General features: G+C 30.4%; 1 protein-coding gene across 10 annotated transcripts in view; it reads right to left on the bottom strand.

The window, feature by feature from the left end:
- Positions 1-205: 205 nt before the first annotated feature.
- LOC139505082 (dystrobrevin beta-like) overlaps positions 206-22074 on the bottom strand; it is a 91752-nt gene continuing 69883 nt past the window's right edge. For 4 of the 10 annotated variants that reach the window (XM_071294931.1, XM_071294901.1, XM_071294909.1 and 1 more), the window contains 6 exons: positions 21198-21405; positions 10238-10538; positions 9769-9813; positions 2723-2897; positions 2133-2265; positions 376-671 (listed from right to left, as the gene is read on the bottom strand). In XM_071294931.1, the coding sequence (XP_071151032.1) occupies positions 525-671; positions 2133-2265; positions 2723-2897; positions 9769-9813; positions 10238-10538; positions 21198-21405 (1009 nt within the window). In that variant the 3' untranslated portion in view covers positions 376-524. Of the gene's footprint in view, positions 672-2095; positions 2266-2722; positions 2898-9768; positions 9814-10237; positions 10539-21197; positions 21406-22074 lie in introns of all 10 variants that reach the window. The other 6 variants (XM_071294939.1, XM_071294934.1, XM_071294926.1 and 3 more) reach the window with 3 other exon arrangements.

Raw genomic sequence — 22074 nt, 5'->3', positions numbered from 1 at the left:
CCAAGCAAACATCAAATGATATAATTACAAACATAAGAAGTTTCTGAATAATTAACATGAATTTCTTGTTGCCGTAACATTGATCACATGATCATATGACTGTATTGCATTCTAATCAGACCTATTTACTTTTATAAATTGTTATTTGGATGGAGAGTTGTCTCATTGGCACTCACACCACATCTTCCTTTATCTATTACCAGAATTTTATTTTAGCATAAAAAACATAAAAATTTCATACTGACTCTACCAGAATTCTATATGAGTGTAGCTATGATAATTTGACACAGATATCGAGGTACTTTATTATAGTGTCATGGGCAGGTTGTCCACCATACCCATACATCAACAGTAATCAGTGATCTTTTTGGTATGGGGAACCTATTCAATGACTGATTGGGGTCATATAATGATAATTCTCTATTGGAAGATCTTATTCAATCCTAGTACAAAAATAAGACCCCATTTCTTTAACAGCATACTGTGCGATGCAGACTTTTAAGATTTGACAATAATCCGTGGTTTCATCTGTTTGCCCATCTTTTCATCGACTCCTCCCAGTCATTATCATTGTCCTCCTCGTCTGTTCGTATGTAAGATTCAGCGTCTGACTGTAGAAAACTTTCCTCGTCTGTAGAGAATGTACTTGACGTCATTCTGTTGGGTAGCTCCTGAAAAACAGAAGTAGTTATTAAAACGGATTTACGATAGAAAATGATCAAATTCTCAATAAACACATCTAAATATTTATACTATTGTGGGTAAATAGATTCATGCTAATTTTTTTCAACATGTGTCAAATGTTAGTTATGCAGAGATAATAGACAACTTTTGAGTTCAATGCATTTCTGTCAAAAACTCTGGTTTAAGTGAACATCATTTGTGCGTTTAGGGGCATCATCACTTCCTTTCCCATGTTGAGCGAGTGGTTGGAAAACTATAATGCTATATTGCATGAATTATTCAGCAAATTAAATTCTCATAATTGACAATCAGCACTGCTGTCATTAGGGTATTGTGATTAAGTACTTACAAAACAAACATTATTTCTAGTTTATCCTGCAAAATGACGATCACTAAGATGCTTGATGAACATTAAGAGTGCAGGGATACAGTCGATCCCCTCTTTCTGGTAAATGATGTCATAAAGGCGCGAATAATTGACGGAGTTTTATCCGGTGAAGAATTTACTTGAAAGTGGTCTATTTGGATTCATTCAGCAAAATCTCCTATTATCATTAAAGAGCACTAGCTAGTGTCCATCATTGGTTGATTAAATGATTGTTGCTTGTTTAACATTCAGTATCAACTCTTCTGACATCAGACTCAGACTTCTCTTAAACTGAATTTTAATGTGCGTATTGTTATGCGTTTACTTTTCTACATTGGTTAGAGGTATAGGGGGAGGGTTGAGATCTCACAAACATGTTTAACCCCCGCCGCATTTTTGCGCCTGTCCCAACGTAGGAGCCTCTGGCCTTTGTTAGTCTTGTATTATTTTAATTTTAGTTTCTTGTGTACAATTTGGAATTTAGTATGGCGTTCATTATCACTGGACTAGTATATATTTGTTTAGGGGCCAGCTGAAGGACGCCTCCGGGTGCGGGAATTTCTCGCTACATTGAAGACCTGTTGGTGACCCTCTGCTGTTGTTTTTTATTTGGTCGGGTTGTTGTCTCTTTGACACATTCCCCATTTCCATTCTCAATTTTATTGAATTATAATGAGATTGGTAATGTAAAGGCTTTTAAAGCCTGCTATGCCCACTGGGGTTTTCTCATTGAAGGTTGTAATGTGACCAATATCTGCCAACATCCACATCATATGGACTTATACCACATAACTTATTTTTACATGTACTTGTAGAAGGATATTATTCATGGTTTTACCCTTGTCTACATAAAAATAGATGAAGAATCATATTAAATCATCTGACAAAACTACTTATAAGATCCATTTGAAGTTACTACATTGTTATCAACAACTAGTACAGCTATTTATTATCCTCATGTGATACCAATGGTTATACTTGTTCCTATCTCTTTTAATAACCTATGGTAGAACAATACCAGTATATTTGATTTTGACATCTTACTTTAGGATGATTATCATAGAGTTCTGAATCATCTTACTTTAGGATGATTATCATAGAGTTCTGAATCGTCCTCCTCTTCCCCGTCACTTTTAGTACAGCTATCATTGTCTGTCACAACACTACTGTCATCTGTCTTAACGTAAGATGATGTCATGTCCATTGGTATAGAGCTGGAATACAAATATTCAGGATATTAATGTGTGCATGGCTAAGGATAATTCTACCTTTCTGATATTTGAGTATGGACTTACATACTCCCCTTATAATAAGCCATTTGAGCATGGTTAACTTTATCTAGCTGCATTAGTTTTCATTATACATTTCTTTTCAATTTTGAAGATTATTCTACATTCAAATAATTCCTTGTTTAAAGTCATTTTTGTTTTTGTTAAAACATTTGCTTTGGATTAAAATGATATTCATTGCATTGGAGAGATGATTCACTAAGTAAATTGTGAGGCAAGTTAAAAGTCAAAGCTCATTCCCAAAAAAGGCAGATATATTATGATGTGACCTTACAAATGTGAGAAAGGCTCTATAATAAATCTCCCTCTATGAATTTTCTTATTCTAGAGATATAAAATGATATCGTCATCAAAAATAGATATCAAATAGTTCAGTTCTTACTTGTCATTTTCATTATCACTTTGAATAATACTGCTACTATTACTATTTTGACGTCGTTTTCTCAGCTGTGCTATAAAATCTTGTTCCTGATCTAGACGTTTTAATACCTCCTGTTGCCAGCTATCCATATCTTCCTGGGTCTTTGTCACATATGCATCAGCCATCTCTACATTAGCTAGAAAATAAAATTAGTTTGTCAGGTAAGCATCAGCCATCTCTACGTTAGCTAGAAAATAAAATGTGTTTTACATTAGCATCAGCCATCTCTACATTAGCTAGAAAATAAAATGTGTTTGTCACGTAAGCATCGGCCATCTCTACATTAGATAGAAAATAAAATGTGTTTGTCACGTAAGAATCGGCCATCTCTACATTAGCTACACAATAAAATGTGTTTTACATAAGCATCCGCCATCTCTACATTAGCTAGAAAATAAATAAAATAAGTTTGTCAGGTAAAAATTGACTTCCTCAACACTGACTATTAAGTAAAATACTTTTGAGTTATTTAAGCATTTGTTCTAATATCATCATAGCCAGAAATGAGATGTGTATATGTTAGTACAACTGCTAACCAAATATCACTGACTTACCATTACTGCATTAGCAGTTCTCTGAAATTAGTTTAATAAAACACAAACTAATAAGATGCAACACTAAGAAAAACTTAAAATCAATATTCTATAGCCAAGTAATCTCCATGCAAATAAGATTATTTTATATAATTTATGGGATATATTGCTGCTTATTAAAAACAAGACTCAAAATGTTTTGGGAATAACAAAGAACAATAATTTTGCCTAAAAAACATAAAAATATAACTAGAGTTATCTCCCTTTTAATACAACTTGTAGCTGCTTTTTTTGTTGCTTATTTATTCATTAACTACAATTGTAAGGACGACAACTTTGCCACTTTTTAATGACCAGTGGCAACTATTTCAGGTGTTTCCACAATGAATTATGAAGGTATCAAGTCTTAAAAAAGAATAGAACATCGTATAAAATTAAAGAACCTTAGTGAGCACGCTCACATACCCCACGTCCCCACATTGTCATTGGAGAAATTAAATAAGTATAAGAAAAAAAATTGTATAAGAAAAAAATATTGAATAATAATTTCCTGTCAATAAACAAAGTATGTCCTTATTATCTACAAAATTTCATGAAATTCTGTTGTGTGTTTTCAGAGGAGTTGAGATGACAAACTTCTGCAGAAGTACATTGAAGCAAATAAGTTCAAAGGGGCATAACTCCTAGAAAAAAATTGAACCGTAATTTCCTGTTGATATGCACATCTACATAGTATGTCCTTATTATCTACAAAGTTTCATGAAATTCTGTTGTGTGGTTTGAGAGGAGTTGCGATGACAAACTGTTGCAGTAGTAAATTAAAGTAAATAAGTTCAAAGGGGCGTAACTCCTAGAAAAAAAAAGGAATCGCAATTTCCCGTCGATATGCACAACTACATAGTATGTCCTTATTATCTAAAAAGGTTTCGTGAAATTCTGTTGTGTGGTTTGAGAGGAGTTGCGATGACAAACTGTTGCAGTAGTACATTAAAGTAAATAAGTTCAAACGGGCGTAACTCCTAGAAAAAAAATTGAATCGCAATTTCCCGTCGATATGCACAACTACATAGTATGTCCTTATTATCTGAAAAGGTTTCGTGAAATTCTGTTGTGTGGTTTGAGAGGAGTTGCGATGACAAGAAACAGGACTGACGGACTGACGGACGGACGGACGGACGGACGGACGGGTCAAAAACATTATACCCTCCGCAACTTCGTTGCGTGGGGTATAATTAAAAGTTCCATTAAAACTAGGACTGTAAATAAAATAAAAGAAATATATTATTTTACAGGATGTTTAAGGATGAATAAATTCAATCTTTTAAAACCATAGTTTTGTCAGTTTCTTAAGGTTAAGTTACAGTAAAAGGGCTATGTCACAGATTTTGCTAAAATTTTGACTGCAATTTTGGCTGGTCAAGCTTCGATTGAAAATTGAAGGAATAATACATTCATCTCTTTGAACATCTAAAATGTTACTGATTAAATTCTTTCATAATAGGTGAAATAATGTATAGAAAGGAAGTCAAATCTTCCTGTGTCTATAAATCCTCAAATTTCTCATTTCTATTACATATTTTTTCTTGAAAACTATATGTTGTTGATACAGAAATTTCCTATGTTCCTATTGTCTTGTTTTTTGTTGTCTAAATTAATGAAGTGATGGATGAAAAAACATGAAATTAAAGAAAAACATCCCAAGAATAACCAAAAACCCAAAAATCCAAAACAAGTTTTTCATTTGAAATCATTTTTACACAGAAAATGAATCATCAGTCTCATCTCATCTCCATGGAGACATGACATTTTAACCAGTCAAATTTTATGTAGATTGGTATACTCCCAACATATAAAATAAACAATTCAATTTGAATATAAATGCTATTATTTTGTTTTTCTATGAATTATTAAAGTTGTATCATTAATTTTATAGCCCAAATCAATTGAAGAAAAAATAAATGCTAAAATGATAGTTTCTTTGGATTATCAAATTATTGTATTGAATGTCAAATTAAATGTTAACATTTTCCAGTTATAGAGTGCTTAGTCATTATATAATTTTGTTGCTTTTTTAAACCAATATCAAATGTCAGCTTACTTTTTTGTGTGATGACTGATGCGAATTGAAACAAGTCTTTTTTATTTTGCAAATTCAAAGGCCAAAATTAGCTACAAAAGGTCAAGACTCAAGTGAATAAAACCCACAGGTAATATGCTTTGAACTTAAAAACTTTAAGTTTTGCTAAAAGTGAGGTACACATTTACAAGGAAAACCATTACATTACTGGTAACAAATATGTATGTTCTACACATATTTATGACAATGCTGGTTAAATAGTTGGTTTGAAGACCAACACAGCTTAAAGATGACTCCAGTAACGTTTGAACACATAAAGCAAAATTCAAAATATTTTGTTGTGTTTAGGTTAACAAATGAATAATGGACAAATTAGGAAATAGAATGATTTGCTCTCATTTCACTTCTGAACAAGAGGTTTTATATTCCCACGTTTTTGTTATAAGATACCAGTTTAATGAGTATAAGTGTTACCAGTATAATGAGTAATCTTATACCATTAGGTACCAGTATATTGAGTAATACCATGTGGTAAGAGTTTAATGATCTATCCTTTTCTATCAATAACTTTGTGCTGACTTTATTATACTGAAATGTCAAATATTCTATAAACAGTAGAAACATTACTGATATTAAATCAAAAATTCCATTTCATCAAAAAATAAACATGCATCTAATTGCAAACATAGAAAACCATATTGTATTAGTTGTCAAGATCAAACTTCTCTGAGGAAAAACCCATGTAATCAAAACAGCTTATTGAATAAAAAAGAACTCTGTACTATGAAATAAAATTTGAAAGGATTTCAATTATTCCAAACTAGAGGGGGAAATAATATTAGGACAATGCTAACATTCATTTAACTTTCCAAAATATTAAGAAAGATCCCCAATTTAAAAATTTTCATTCATGTCCAGTGAATGATGTTTATTCAATATTGTCGACATCGCGATATCTAAAATGTTAACACGATATAGTGTCAACATTGTTTACATTGTTTAAACCCTTATATAATGTATACATCGTTGACATCGTTAACATTGCGATGTATACAATGTAAACACGATGTCGTGTCAACAACGTTGACATTGTTTGAACTCTTATATATTGTTTATATCGTTGACATCGTTAACATCGCGATGTTTACAATGTTAACACGATGTCGTGTCAACATCGTTTACATTGTTTGATCCCTTTTATATTGTTTACATCATTGACATCGTTAACATTGCGATGCATACAATGTAAACACGATGTCCTGTCAACATTGTTGACATTGTTTGAACTTTTATATATTGTTTACATCGTTGACATCGTTAACATCGTGATGTTTACAAGGTTAAAACGATGTCGTGTGAACATCGTTGACATTGTTTAAACTCTTATATATTGTTTACATCGTTGACATCGTTAACATCGCGATGTACACAATATTAAACCAATATCTAGTCAACTTTGTTAACATTGTTTGAACTCTTATATATTGTTTACATCGTTGACATCGTTAACATCGCGATGTTTACAATGTTAACACGATGTCGTGTCAACATCGTTTACATTGTTTGATCCCTTTTATATTGTTTACATCGTTGACATCGTTAACATTGCGATGTAAACAATGTAAACACGATGTCCTGTCAACATTGTTGACATTGTTTGAACTTTTATATATTGTTTACATCGTTGACATCGTTAACATCGTGATGTTTACAAGGTTAAAACGATGTCGTGTGAACATCGTTGACATTGTTTAAACTCTTATATATTGTTTACATCGTTGACATCATTAACATCGCGATGTACACAATATTAAACCAATATCTAGTCAACTTTGTTAACATTGTTTGAACTCTTATATATTGTTTACATCGTTGACATCGTTAACATAGCAATGTATACATATAAGAAAATGCGGTATAAGTTCAAATGAGACAACTTTTTATTTAAGTTACATATTTTATAAGTATACCCATATAGGTTTGACATTAATATGGAGTTTTGGTTTTTATCGAGTAGCAAGCTATGAAAGGCACAAAAAAACACTAGTGTAAAACTATTTGAACAGGAAAAATAAAGGTCTAATGTAAAAAAAAAACATGAAACCAGAAACACGTATGAACAATTCAACAAACGACAACTACTGAACGACAGATTCCTGACTAAGGACAGGTGCAAACAAATGCAGTTAGTTTAACGTTTATATACGTACCATAGACTCAATATAAAATATAAACACGATTTTGACACAATATTGTTAGCATTGTTATGTGAACAATTTAAACAGAAAGGTATTTATAAAAAAAGAAGTGGTATGATTGCAAATAAGTAAAATTTCCAGTACATACATACTAACTGGCACATCTATAGATAACCGTATGGCCTTTATCATTGAGCAAAGTTTATATGGCATAGTTAACAATAAAAGACGCCGACATGAAAAATGGAAAACAATTTTAACTATATAACTAACTGCTTAACCATGTTAACTTATTTAAAAAAAAAAGAACAAAAAAAAATGTATATACAACAACAACAAGATGTTGACACTATATTGTTAACATTACGATGTATACGATGTGAACGATGTAAACAGAAAGCTGTAGACACTATATATACAATATAAACACGATGTTGACACAATATTGTCAACATCGCGATGTATAAGATCGATGTAAACAGAAAGGTATAGACTTTATATATATAAATACAATATAAACACAATGTTGACATGATATTGTCAACATCGCGATGTACACGATGTGAACGATGTAAACAGAAAGGTATAGACTCTATATATACAATATAAACACGATGTTGACACTATTCAACATCGCGATGTATACGATGTGAACGATGTAAACAGAAAGGTATAGACTTTATATATATAAATACAATATAAACACGATGTTGACACGATATTGTCAACATTGCGATGTATACGATGTAAACAGAAAGGTATAGACTCTATATATACACGATGTTGACACAATATTGTCAACATTGCGATGTATACGATGTGAACGATGTAAACAGAAAGGTATAGACTTTATATATATATATATATACAATATAAACACGATGTTGACACGTTATTGTCAACATAGCGATGCATACGATGTGAACGATGTAAACAGAAAGCTATAGACTCTATATATATACAATATAAACACGATGTTGACACGATATTGTCAACATCCCGATGTATACGATGTGAACGATGTAAACAGAAAGGTATAGAACATATTGATAGGATACAATGTAAACACAATAACGACACTATAAAGTTGACATTACGATGTTGACAATATGGACATAACATCGTGCACTGGACATAGTTCAAAATTTTAGGTTAATTGTCATACCAATTGAATTGACATCATTAAAATAATTAGTTTGTGGTAGACAACTGTACTTGGGGAAATATCTTATTCATAAAATAGTGTATAGATTACTTGGCTATGTGTTAGGTTTTTGTTTTGTTTAAGTTATCATTCCCAGTGAAAGAAACACATTCTTGCTTGAATCTTCAATTAAATTCAGAGTCCCAAAATATATAAATCTCTAGCTCCAGAATAAATAAAGACCAAATCGTCATGTCCCTATTGAAACAATTCACCTGCTTCAATGATTGGTATTTCTAAGGACAATCTGCCCTCCTTCATTATTTACTTATAACTGTTACTCCAACACATCATGATGAACCCTATCATAGAAAGTCATGTGGAAGAGAACAGATATTATGTTGAGAGGTTTAAACAATTATCACTAGCAGGAATTTTCTCAAACAGAGTAGAACCTCCTAATTGAAACAGATTGAAACAAAATCGGAAGACATTATTCTTGCAGAAATTAGTAGAAAGTAGTTAAGAAAAGTCTTCATTTTATTATTGGGAAATAACATTTCAAAATGATGTTTAATGTCCTTAATAAAATCGTAACTACATTTGCCAATTGAGGACTGAAAAAACTAAATTTGTTGTCAGGGATTGTTCCAACAACAATATACTGTCAAAAAGATGAGGATCAAAGACACATTCAGGTTATGATATAACTTATGGCTACAGTATTTGTCTGCCATTACTGGACATCACAAAGTTTCCTTAAATTTTTTGACGTCACAATAGCAAATATCTAAATAGACAATGGATAAATTATTTTTTGTATGACATCAAAAGTTCAAGCAGCACATATTTCGAAAATAGCAATCAGGTGTATTCAGACAGTATGACCACTTCTGCATCAGTGAAAACAATGTATTAACCAGAAGAAACTTGTCATTTTGCATTTGGTGCTTGTTTATGTAAACGTTTTATATTGAAGTTTATCGCATTCTAAACATGACCTTTGATGACCCTTGGCCAATAAAACATCAAAGAATCCATGAATTAATACCAACCTTCAGCCTCACCATTGTCATCATCATCATCACTGCAACTCTGTTCTGTAAATACAAAATAATCGGTCAATGGTTTGGCTAGATTTCAAGTTATGGGTTTTTTATATGTGAATATCAGAATTTTGTAGAGACAATGTATGAAACCTTAACGTGGAATTTAAATAGTACATGAGTCTCACTACAAATCTTACTGGTTTCTATAGGTAACAGTAAACCTTTTTGATGTTAACTATTAATCCTTTATGTTGGTTAAAAATCTTACTCAGAGCTTATATGGTTTCGATACTTAACCTGCCAACTTAAAATAAAACTTATCTGAACAACAATTCTAACATATATGTTCTGTTGCAGTAAAAGGTAGAAATAGGCAATAAACAATAATGGTTATTCTGTTCTCTGTTTTCAATGTAAAAGTTTAAATTGTTTTATTTTTTTCTAATTTAATGAGAACAGGACTAAGCAACAATACCAGAATTAAGTTCCTTGACAAGAGATGACATGGCACTTGTCACAGAATCTGCAGCACAAAGGAGATCATTTTTCAGCAGACGGACATTATCAGCAGACGATGGCTGACTGAAGGCTTCCTGTACTTCCCCACCAACTCCTGACAAAGTGGAAGATTCCATTCCAGGGGATGTTGGAACATTCCCTTGGGAATCTGACATTGATTGTGATCTGATTGTAATAGGTCCAGCAAACGACTGTGATTGGCTGACATGAGATCGCGTACTGCCATTTAGCGTTGATCGTGGAGAGGTAGGATTGGTCTGGAAGAAAAGTTTGAATATTCATGATAAAAAAGACCAATATTTTTTGTTGAAAACAAACAATCAACATCTCAACAAATAATTGAAAAAGCAGCTATTTTGAAAAAAAGCAATATGAAGAGATTAGATAAATTTGACTTTTCATGTCTAATATGGCCTTAGTTTTTAAAGTATGTGAGAAAAGGTCTAAATATTTTGCCAATTAAAAGCTATCGCTTGCCCACTTGAATATGTTTTAACCAGATGCTCCGCAGGGCGTAGCTTTATACGACCGCAGAGGTTGAACCCTGAACGGTTGGGGCAAGTATGGATACAACATTCAAGCTGGATTCAGCTCTAAATTTGGATTGTGATTAAATAGTTGACACAGCATAGGTTTCTGACACAGAATGAATGTGTTCTAATGAACTTAAAATTTTTGTTTTCTCTTAGAGCAATTCACTATGCTGTTGAATATTAATCCTCTCAAAAAAATGTTTGAAGAAATTTTCTTTTTTATTTATGAAATTTCAAATGAGAAAAATTGAACCCAATTTTTTTAATCACATCCCCCTTTCCCTTATTCCAAAACTAATCTCAATTAAAATTTCTAATGGAGTTTGCAACAATAACTACTCATTTAAATACATCATAAAATATTAAGATGTAAAAAAACTGCTTGTTATCACTGAATGGTAAAGATTATTTTAATTTATCAGTTGGTAGTAAAAAGAGAATATACATTGTATATTGTATATAACAAAGATTTAAGTTGATTCTGGACAAAGAAAGATAACTCCAATTAAAAAAAATCTTGCTATTGCACAATATTTTGCAATTAGATATTTCTTGCTTACTATTCTGGACAAAGAAAGATAACTCAATTAAAAAAAAAATTTGCTATTTCACAATATTGTGCAATTAGATATTTCTTGCCATTGCGCAATACTGTGCAATTGAAAAGACTTGCTATTGCACAATACTTAATATAATAATTTTAGATCCTGATTTGGACCAACTTGAAAACTGGGCCCATAATAAAAAATCTAAGTACATTTTTAGATTCAGCATATCAAAGAACCCCAAGATTTCAATTTTTGTTAAAATCAGACTAAGTTTAATTTTGAACCCTTTGGACTTTAGTGTAGACCAATTTGAAAACAGGACCAAAAATGAAGAATCTACATACACAGTTAGATTTGGTATATCAAAGAACCCCATTTATTCAATTTTTGATGAAATCAAACAAAGTTTAATTTTGGACCCCGATTTGGACCAACTTGAAAACTGGGCCAATAATCAAGAATCTAAGTACATTTTTAGATTCAGCATATCAAAGAACCTAACTGATTCATTTTTTGTCAAAATCAAACTAAGTTTAATTTTGGACCCTTTGGATCTTAATGTAGACCAATTTGAAAACGGGACCAAAAGTTAAGAATCTACATACACAGTCATGACAGTTAGATTCGGCATATTAAAGAACCCCAATTATTCAATTTTGATGAAATCAAACAAAGTTTAATTTTGGACCCTTTGGGCCCCTTATTCTGTTGGGACCAAAACTCCCAAAATCAATACCAACCTTCCTTTTATGGTCATAAACCTTGTGTTTAAATTACATAGATTTCTATTTACTTATACTAACGTTATGGTGCGAAAACCAAGAAAAATGCTTATTAGGGTCCCTTTTTGGCCCCTAATTCCTAAACTGTTGGGACCTAAACTCCCAAAATCATTACCAACCTTCCTTTTGTAGTCATTAACATTGTGTTTAAATTTCATTGATTTCTATTTACTTAAACTAAAGTTATTGTGCAAAAACCAAGAATAATGCTTATTTGGGCCCTTTTTTGGCCCCTAATTCCTAAACTGTTGAAACCAAAACTCCCAAAATCAATCCCAACCGTTCTTTTGTGGTCATAAACCTTGTGTCAAAATTTCATAGATTTCTATTAACTTAAACTAAAGTTATAGTGATAAAACCAAGAAAATGCTTATTTGGGCCGATTTTGGCCCTTAATTCCTAAAATGTTGGGACCAAAACTCCCAAAATCAATACCAACCTTCCTTTTGTGGTCATAAACCTTGTGTTAAAATTTCATAGATTTCCATTCACTTTTACTAAAGTTAGAGTGCGAAAACTAAAAGTATTCAGACGACGACGACGCCAATGTGATAGCAATATAAGACGAAAATTTTTTCAAATTTTGCGGTCGTATAAAAATGATCTTTACATTCAGATTTTAGACACTCTTTCTCCTGTTTCCAAATAGATGTTATATGCATATTAACATCTTCTGAATAAGCATTCTCAAAGGTTGATAAGATGTGAGAATTTAGCAATGAGCATATACCTCAAATCCATACATGGAATATTTCAATTACTGCAGATTCTGTAATTTTTTTGGTCCAGAAAGTTTGTTTATTTATTTAAAAGGACAGACTTATATGACCCCAAAATAGAACTGGACAGAATTGTTGAGCTTGAATATGTAATTATTATTTATATATGTAAATAGATATAGGAAGATGTGGTATGAGTGCCAATGAGACAACTCTCCATCAAAATAACAATTCATAAAAGTAAACCATTATAGGTCAAGTTTAAAAGTATAGCCTGCAATCTGACTCTGCCAAAAAAAACAGAAAACAAAAATGTGTCCAAAGTACAAGGATGCCCCACTCGCACTATCATTTTACATGTTCAATGGACAGTGAAATTGGGTTAAAAATCTAATTTGGCATTAAAATTAGAAAGATCATACCATAGGGAACATGTGTACTACGTTTCAAGTTGATTGGACTTCAACTTCATCAATTAAAGAACCTTAGTGAGCACGCTCACATACCCCATGTCCCCACATTGTCATTGGAGAAATTAAATAAGTATAAGAAAAAATATTGAATAATAATTTCCTGTCAATATACATAGTATGTCCTTATTATCTACAAAATTTCATGAAATTCTGTTGTGTGTTTTCAGAGGAGTTGAGATGACAAACTGTTGCAGAAGTACATTGAAGCAAATAAGTTCAAAGGAGCATAACTCCTAGAAAAAAAATTGAGCCGTAATTTCCTGTCGATATGCACATCTACATAGTATGTCCTTATTATCTGAAAAGGTTTCGTGAAATTCTGTTGTGTGGTTTGAGAGGAGTTGCGATGACAAACTGTTGCAGTAGTACATTAAAGTAAATAAGTTCAAAGGGGCATAACTCCTAGAAAAAAAATTGAATCACAATTTCCGTCGATATGCACAACTACATAGTATGTCCTTATTATCTGAAAAGGTTTCGTGAAATTCTGTTGTGTGGTTTGAGAGGAGTTGCGATGACAAACTGTTGCAGTAGTACATTAAAGTAAATAAGTTCAAAGGGGCGCAACTCCTAGAAAAAAAATTGAATCGGAATTTCCTGTCGATATGCACAACTACATAGTATGTCCTTATTATCTGAAAAGGTTTCGTGAAATTCTGTTGTGTGGTTTGAGAGGAGTTGCGATGACAAACTGTTGCAGTAGTACATTAAAGTAAATAAGTTCAAAGGGGCGTAACTCCTAGAAAAAAAATTGAATCGCAATTTCCCGTCGATATGCACAACTACATAGTATGTCCTTATTATCTGAAAAGGTTTCATGAAATTCTGTTGTGTGGTTTGAGAGGAGTTGCGATGACAAGAAACAGGACTGACGGACTGACGGATGGACTGACGGACGGACTGACGGACGGACGGACGGGTCAAAAACATTATACCCTCCGAAACTTCGTTGCATGGGGTATAATAACTACTTTGACCAAAAACTTTAACCTGCAACTCACACTTTAATTCTCTATGTTCAGTGGACTGTGTAATTAGGGACAAAAGTCAAATTTGGCTTTAAAATTAGAATAGCCATATCATAAGGAATATGTGTACTAAGTTAAAAGTTGATTGGACTTCAGCTTCATCAAAAACTACCTTGACCAAAAACTTTAACCTGAAGCGGGACAGACAAGCGAATGAACAGACGGACGGACGAACAGATGAACTAACGAACTGATGCACAGACCAGTAAACATAATGCCCCTCCACTATCGTAGGTGGGGTATAAAAATGGTTAACCTTAAGATGGAGGCTACGGTTGAAATATTCTTAAATCAAATTAATCTTATTCAAAGTGAACAGAAATAAAACTTTCAAAATTTGTAAATAAAACTTGAACTTCTGCGACTTTTATTTTGCACTGCCATCATCAAATCTTACAATGATATGACAATCAGTTTAGTAAACATGAAACTGTTGCTATTTAACAATGGTGATATCCTATAATTGTTAAACATAAACTGTTTACGTTTAACAATGGAGATATCCTATAATTGTTAAACTTAAACTGTTGCTAATTAACAATGGTGATATCCTATAATTGTTAAACGTAAACTGTTGCTATTTAACAATGGTGATACCCTATAATTGTTAAACGTAAACTGTTGCTATTTAACAATGGTGATATCCTATAATTGTTAAATGTAAACTGTTGCTAATTAAAAATGGTGATATCCTATAATTGTTAAATGTAAACTGTTGCTAATTAAAAATGGTGATACCCTATAATTGTTAAACGTTAAACTGTTGCTAATTAACAATGGTGATACCCTATAATTGTTAAACATAAACTGTTGCTAATTAACAATGGAGATATCCTATAACTGTTAAACGTAAACTGTTGCTAATTAACAATGTTTATATCCTATAATTGTTAAATGTAAACTGTTGCTAATTAACAATGGTGATATCCTATAATTGTGAAATGTAAACTGTTGCTATTAAACAATGGAGATATCCTATAACTGTTAAACATAAACTGTTGCTAATTAACAATGTTTATATCCTATAATTGTTAAACGTAAACTGTTGCTAATTAACAATGAAGATATCCTATAATTGTTAAACATAAACTGTTGCTAATTAACAATGGAGATATCCTATAACTGTTAAACATAAACTGTTGCTAATTTACAATGGAGATATCCTATAACTGTTAAACATAAACTGTTGCTAATTAACAATGGAGATATCCTATAACTGTTAAACGTAAACTGTTGCTAATTAACAATGGAGATATCCTATAACTGTTAAACGTAAACTGTTGCTAATTAACAATGGTGATATCCTATAATTGTTAAACATAAACTGTTGCTAATTAACAATGGTGATATCCTATAACTGTTAAACGTAAACTGTTGCTAATTAACAATGGAGATATCCTATAACTGTTAAACATAAACTGTTACTAATTAACAATGGAGATATCCTATAATTGTTAAACATAAACTGTTGCTAATTAACAATGGAGATATCCTATAACTGTTAAACATAAACTGTTACTAATTAACAATGGAGATATCCTATAATTGTTAAACATAAACTGTTGCTAATTAACAATGGAGATATCCTATAACTGTTAAACATAAACTGTTGCTATTTAACAATGGTGATATCCTATAATTGTTAAACGTAAACTGTTGCTAATTAACAATGTTTATATCCTATAATTGTTAAATGTAAACTTTTGCTATTTAACATTGGAGATATCCTATAATTGTTAAACATAAACTGTTGCTATTTAACAATGGTGATATCCTATAATTGTTTAATGTAAACTGTTGCTAATTAAAAATGGTGATATCCTATAATTGTTAAATGTAAACTGTTGCTAATTAAAAATGGTGATATCCTATAATTGTTAAATGTAAACTGTTGCTAATTAAAAATGGTGATATCCTATAATTGTTAAACGTTAAACTGTTGCTAATTAACAATGGTGATACCCTATAATTGTTAAACGTTAAACTGTTGCTAATTAACAATGGTGATACCCTATAATTGTTAAACGTTAAACTGTTGCTAATTAACAATGGTGATACCCTATAATTGTTAAACGTAAACTGTTGCTAATTAACAATGTTTATATCCTATAATTGTTAAACGTAAACTGTTGCTAATTAACAATGGAGATATCCTATAATTGTTAAACATAAACTGTTGCTAATTAACAATGTTTATATCCTATAATTGTTAAACGTAAACTGTTGCTAATTAACAATGTTTATATCCTATAATTGTTAAATGTAAACTATTGCTAATTAACAATGGTGATACCCTATAATTGTTAAACGTTAAACTGTTGCTAATTAACAATGGTGATACCCTATAATTGTTAAACGTAAACTGTTGCTAATTAACAATGTTTATATCCTATAATTGTTAAACGTAAACTGTTGCTAATTAACAATGTTTATATCCTATAATTGTTAAATGTAAACTGTTGCTAATTAACAATGGTGATATCCTATAATTGTGAAATGTAAACTGTTGCTATTAAACAATGGAGTTATCCTATAACTGTTAAACATAAACTGTTGCTAATTAACAATGTTTATATCCTATAATTGTTAAACGTAAACTGTTGCTAATTAACAATGGAGATATCCTATAATTGTTAAACATAAACTGTTGCTAATTAACAATGGAGATATCCTATAATTGTTAAACGTAAACTGTTGCTAATTAACAATGGAGATATCCTATAACTGTTAAACATAAACTGTTGCTAATTAACAATGGTGATATCCTATAATTGTGAAACATAAACTGTTGCTAATTAACAATGGTGATATCCTATAACTGTTAAACGTAAACTGTTGCTAATTAACAATGGAGATATCCTATAACTGTTAAACATAAACTGTTACTAATTAACAATGGAGATATCCTATAATTGTTAAACATAAACTGTTGCTAATTAACAATGGAGATATCCTATAACTGTTAAACATAAACTGTTACTAATTAACAATGGAGATATCCTATAATTGTTAAACATAAACTGTTGCTAGTTAACAATGGAAATATCCTATAACTGTTAAACATAAACTGTTGCTATTTAACAATGGTGATATCCTATAATTGTTAAACGTAAACTGTTGCTAATTAACAAAGGAGATATCCTATAATTGTTAAACATAAACTGTTGCTATTTAACAATGGTGATATCCTATAATTGTTAAACGTAAACTGTTTACGTTTAACAATGGAGATATCCTATAATTGTTAAACATAAACTGTTGCTAATTAACAATGGAGATATCCTATAACTGTTAAACATAAACTGTTGCTAGTTAACAATGGAGATATCCTATAACTGTTAAACATAAACTGTTGCTAATTAACAATGGTGATATCCTATAACTGTTAAACATAAACTGTTACTAATTAACAATGGAGATATCCTATAATTGTTAAACATAAACTGTTGCTAATTAACAATGGAGATATACTATAACTGTTAAACATAAACTGTTACTAATTAACAATGGAGATATGATATCCTATAACTGTTAAACATAAACTGTTACTAATTAACAATGGTGATATCCTATAATTGTTAAACATAAACTGTTGCTATTTAACAATGGAGATATCCTATAATTGTTAAACATAAACTGTTGCTAGTTAACAATGGAGATATCCTATAACTGTTAAACATAAACTGTTGCTATTTAACAATGGTGATATCCTATAATTGTTAAACGTAAACTGTTGCTAATTAACAATGGAGATATCCTATAATTGTTAAATGTAAACTGTTGCTAGTTAACAATGGAGATATCCTATAACTGTTAAACATAAACTGTTGCTAATTAACAATGGTGATATCCTATAACTGTTAAAGGTAAACTGTTGCTAATTAACAATGGAGATATCCTATAACTGTTAAACATAAACTGTTACTAATTAACAATGGAGATATCCTATAATTGTTAAACATAAACTGTTGCTAATTAACAATGTTTATATCCTACAATTGTTAAACATAAACTGTTGCTAATTAACAATGGTGATATCCTATAATTATTAAACATAAACTGTTGCTAATTAACAATGTTTATATCCTATAATTGTTAAACGTAAACTGTTGCTAATTAACAATGTTTATATCCTATAATTGTTAAATGTAAACTGTTGCTAATTAACAATGGTGATATCCTATAATTGTGAAATGTAAACTATTGCTATTAAACAATGGAGTTATCCTATAACTGTTAAACATAAACTGTTGCTAATTAACAATGTTTATATCCTATAATTGTTAAACGCAAACTGTTGCTAATTAACAATGGAGATATCCTATAATTGTTAAACATAAACTGTTGCTAATTAACAATGGAGATATCCTATAATTGTTAAACATAAACTGTTGCTAATTAACAATGGAGATATCCTATAACTGTTAAACATAAACTGTTGCTAATTAACAATGGTGATATCCTATAATTGTTAAACATAAACTGTTGCTAGTTAACAATGGTGATATCCTATAACTGTTAAACGTAAACTGTTGCTAATTAACAATGGAGATATCCTATAACTGTTAAACATAAACTGTTGCTAATTAACAATGGAGATATCCTATAATTGTTAAACGTAAACTGTTGCTAATTAACAATGGAGATATCCTATAACTGTTAAACATAAACTGTTGCTAATTAACAATGGTGATATCCTATAATTGTTAAACATAAACTGTTGCTAATTAACAATGGTGATATCCTATAACTGTTAAACGTAAACTGTTGCTAATTAACAATGGAGATATCCTATAACTGTTAAACATAAACTGTTACTAATTAACAATGGAGATATCCTATAATTGTTAAACATAAACTGTTGCTAATTAACAATGGAGATATCCTATAACTGTTAAACATAAACTGTTACTAATTAACAATGGAGATATCCTATAATTGTTAAACATAAACTGTTGCTAGTTAACAATGGAGATATCCTATAACTGTTAAACATAAACTGTTGCTATTTAACAATGGTGATATCCTATAATTGTTAAACGTAAACTGTTGCTAATTAACAATGGAGATATCCTTTAATTGTTAAACATAAACTGTTGCTATTTAACAATGGTGATATCCTATAATTGTTAAACGTAAACTGTTTACGTTTAACAATGGAGATATCCTATAATTGTTAAACGTAAACTGTTGCTAATTAACAATGGTGATATCCTATAATTGTTAAACGTAAACTGTTGCTAATTAACAATGTTTATATCCTATAATTGTTAAATGTAAACTATTGCTAATTAACAATGGTGATACCCTATAATTGTTAAACGTTAAACTGTTGCTAATTAACAATGGTGATACCCTATAATTGTTAAACGTAAACTGTTGCTAATTAACAATGTTTATATCCTATAATTGTTAAACGTAAACTGTTGCTAATTAACAATGTTTATATCCTATAATTGTTAAATGTAAACTGTTGCTAATTAACAATGGTGATATCCTATAATTGTGAAATGTAAACTGTTGCTATTAAACAATGGAGTTATCCTATAACTGTTAAACATAAACTGTTGCTAATTAACAATGTTTATATCCTATAATTGTTAAATGTAAACTATTGCTAATTAAAAATGGTGATATCCTATAATTGTTAAATGTAAACTGTTGCTAATTAAAAATGGTGATATCCTATAATTGTTAAATGTAAACTGTTGCTAATTAAAAATGGTGATACCCTATAATTGTTAAACGTTAAACTGTTGCTAATTAACAATGGTGATACCCTATAATTGTTAAACATAAACTGTTGCTAATTAACAATGTTTATATCCTATAATTGTTAAACGTAAACTGTTGCTAATTAACAATGTTTATATCCTATAATTGTTAAATGTAAACTGTTGCTAATTAACAATGGTGATATCCTATAATTGTGAAATGTAAACTGTTGCTATTAAACAATGGAGATATCCTATAACTGTTAAACATAAACTGTTGCTAATTAACAATGTTTATATCCTATAATTGTTAAACGTAAACTGTTGCTAATTAACAATGGAGATATCCTATAATTGTTAAACATAAACTGTTGCTATTTAACAATGGTGATATCCTATAATTGTTAAATGTAAACTGTTGCTAATTAAAAATGGTGATATCCTATAATTGTTAAACGTAAACTGTTGCTAATTAACAATGTTTATATCCTATAACTGTAAAACATAAACTGTTACTAATTAACAATGGAGATATCCTATAACTGTTAAACATAAACTGTTACTAATTAACAATGGAGATATCCTATAATTGTTAAACATAAACTGTTGCTAATTAACAATGGAGATATCCTATAATTGTTAAACATAAACTGTTGCTATTTAACAATGGAGATATCCTATAACTGTTAAACGTAAACTGTTGCTAATTAACAATGGAGATATCCTATAATTGTTAAACGTAAACTGTTGCTATTAAACAATGGTGATATCCTATAATTGTTTAATGTAAACTGTTGCTAATTAACAATGGAGATATCCTATAATTGTTTAATGTAAACTGTTGCTAATTAACAATGGAGATATCCTATAATTGTTAAACGTAAACTGTTGCTATTTAACAATGGAGATATCCTATAACTGTTAAATGTAAACTTTTGCTAATTAACAATGGAGATATCCTATAACTGTTAAATGTAAACTTTTGCTAATTAACAATGGAGATATCCTATAATTGTTAAATGTAAACTTTTGCTAATTAACAATGGAGATATCCTATAATTGTTAAATGTAAACTGTTGCTATTAAACAATGGAGATATCCTATAACTACAATTGTTACCTTCAGCAGTTTCATTAGGCCTTCTAATTGGACCATCAATTCTTTGCGACTTTCCTGAAGTGTCTGCATACGGGATTCCAATTCATCTTTTCGCTGCCGTAGAAGACGTAATTCGGCTAATAATGTTGGATTGTACTGTGCGTCAGCTGTACTCTTAGCGTGGGCTTCCTGCTCAGCACGTAATCGTTGTATTTCTCTCATTATTTCTCTATAAAAAAATAATAATTTAGAAATGGCTAAAAGTTTAGCTGTGACTTAACCATGCAAATAATTACACTGAGATAGAAAATGATCAATAATTCTTTGACTTCCTTTAATGTATAATATTTTGACAACATAAACACAGTTACAATTATAGAAATGTATACGTTCAACAATAGATAACATTTACTATGATGTTATTGTCATATTAATATCAAACTGGTTAAACAAATGTAAACCATGTTCTATCCATTTAACTATATTGATTTTGTTAACACTCAACCATCAATATTTTAAACTCTTTTGTTACAATTCTAAAATGCACCTAAAGTTTATAAAAAAGACTTGAAATATAATTAACAGGGCTTTCTAAAATTAAATTCTCAATTTGTATGTTATAACATTAAACAAATCTTATTATACAACATAGATATTGCCTGTATGCTATTTTGATATCAAAATGCAAATATCTATATTAAAACATGTAAAAGATTAAATGACATTCATGTAACTATAAATGAATGTCCAGGGCACTGTGGAAATTAGATATATATGTGTGTGTTAGTGGATATAAGTGTAGTTAGGCATTAAGCTTGATTCCCAGTCAATGATTCCCAGTCAATAAGCTAACCCCTAGGCAGTAAGCCTGTCAGTTCTATTAGCTTACTGATGTTCG

The sequence above is a fragment of the Mytilus edulis genome, chromosome 1, assembly GCF_963676685.1.
Source record: "Mytilus edulis chromosome 1, xbMytEdul2.2, whole genome shotgun sequence".
NCBI classification, from domain to species: Eukaryota; Metazoa; Mollusca; class Bivalvia; order Mytilida; family Mytilidae; genus Mytilus; species Mytilus edulis.
This window is presented reverse-complemented; position numbering and strand designations above follow the sequence as displayed.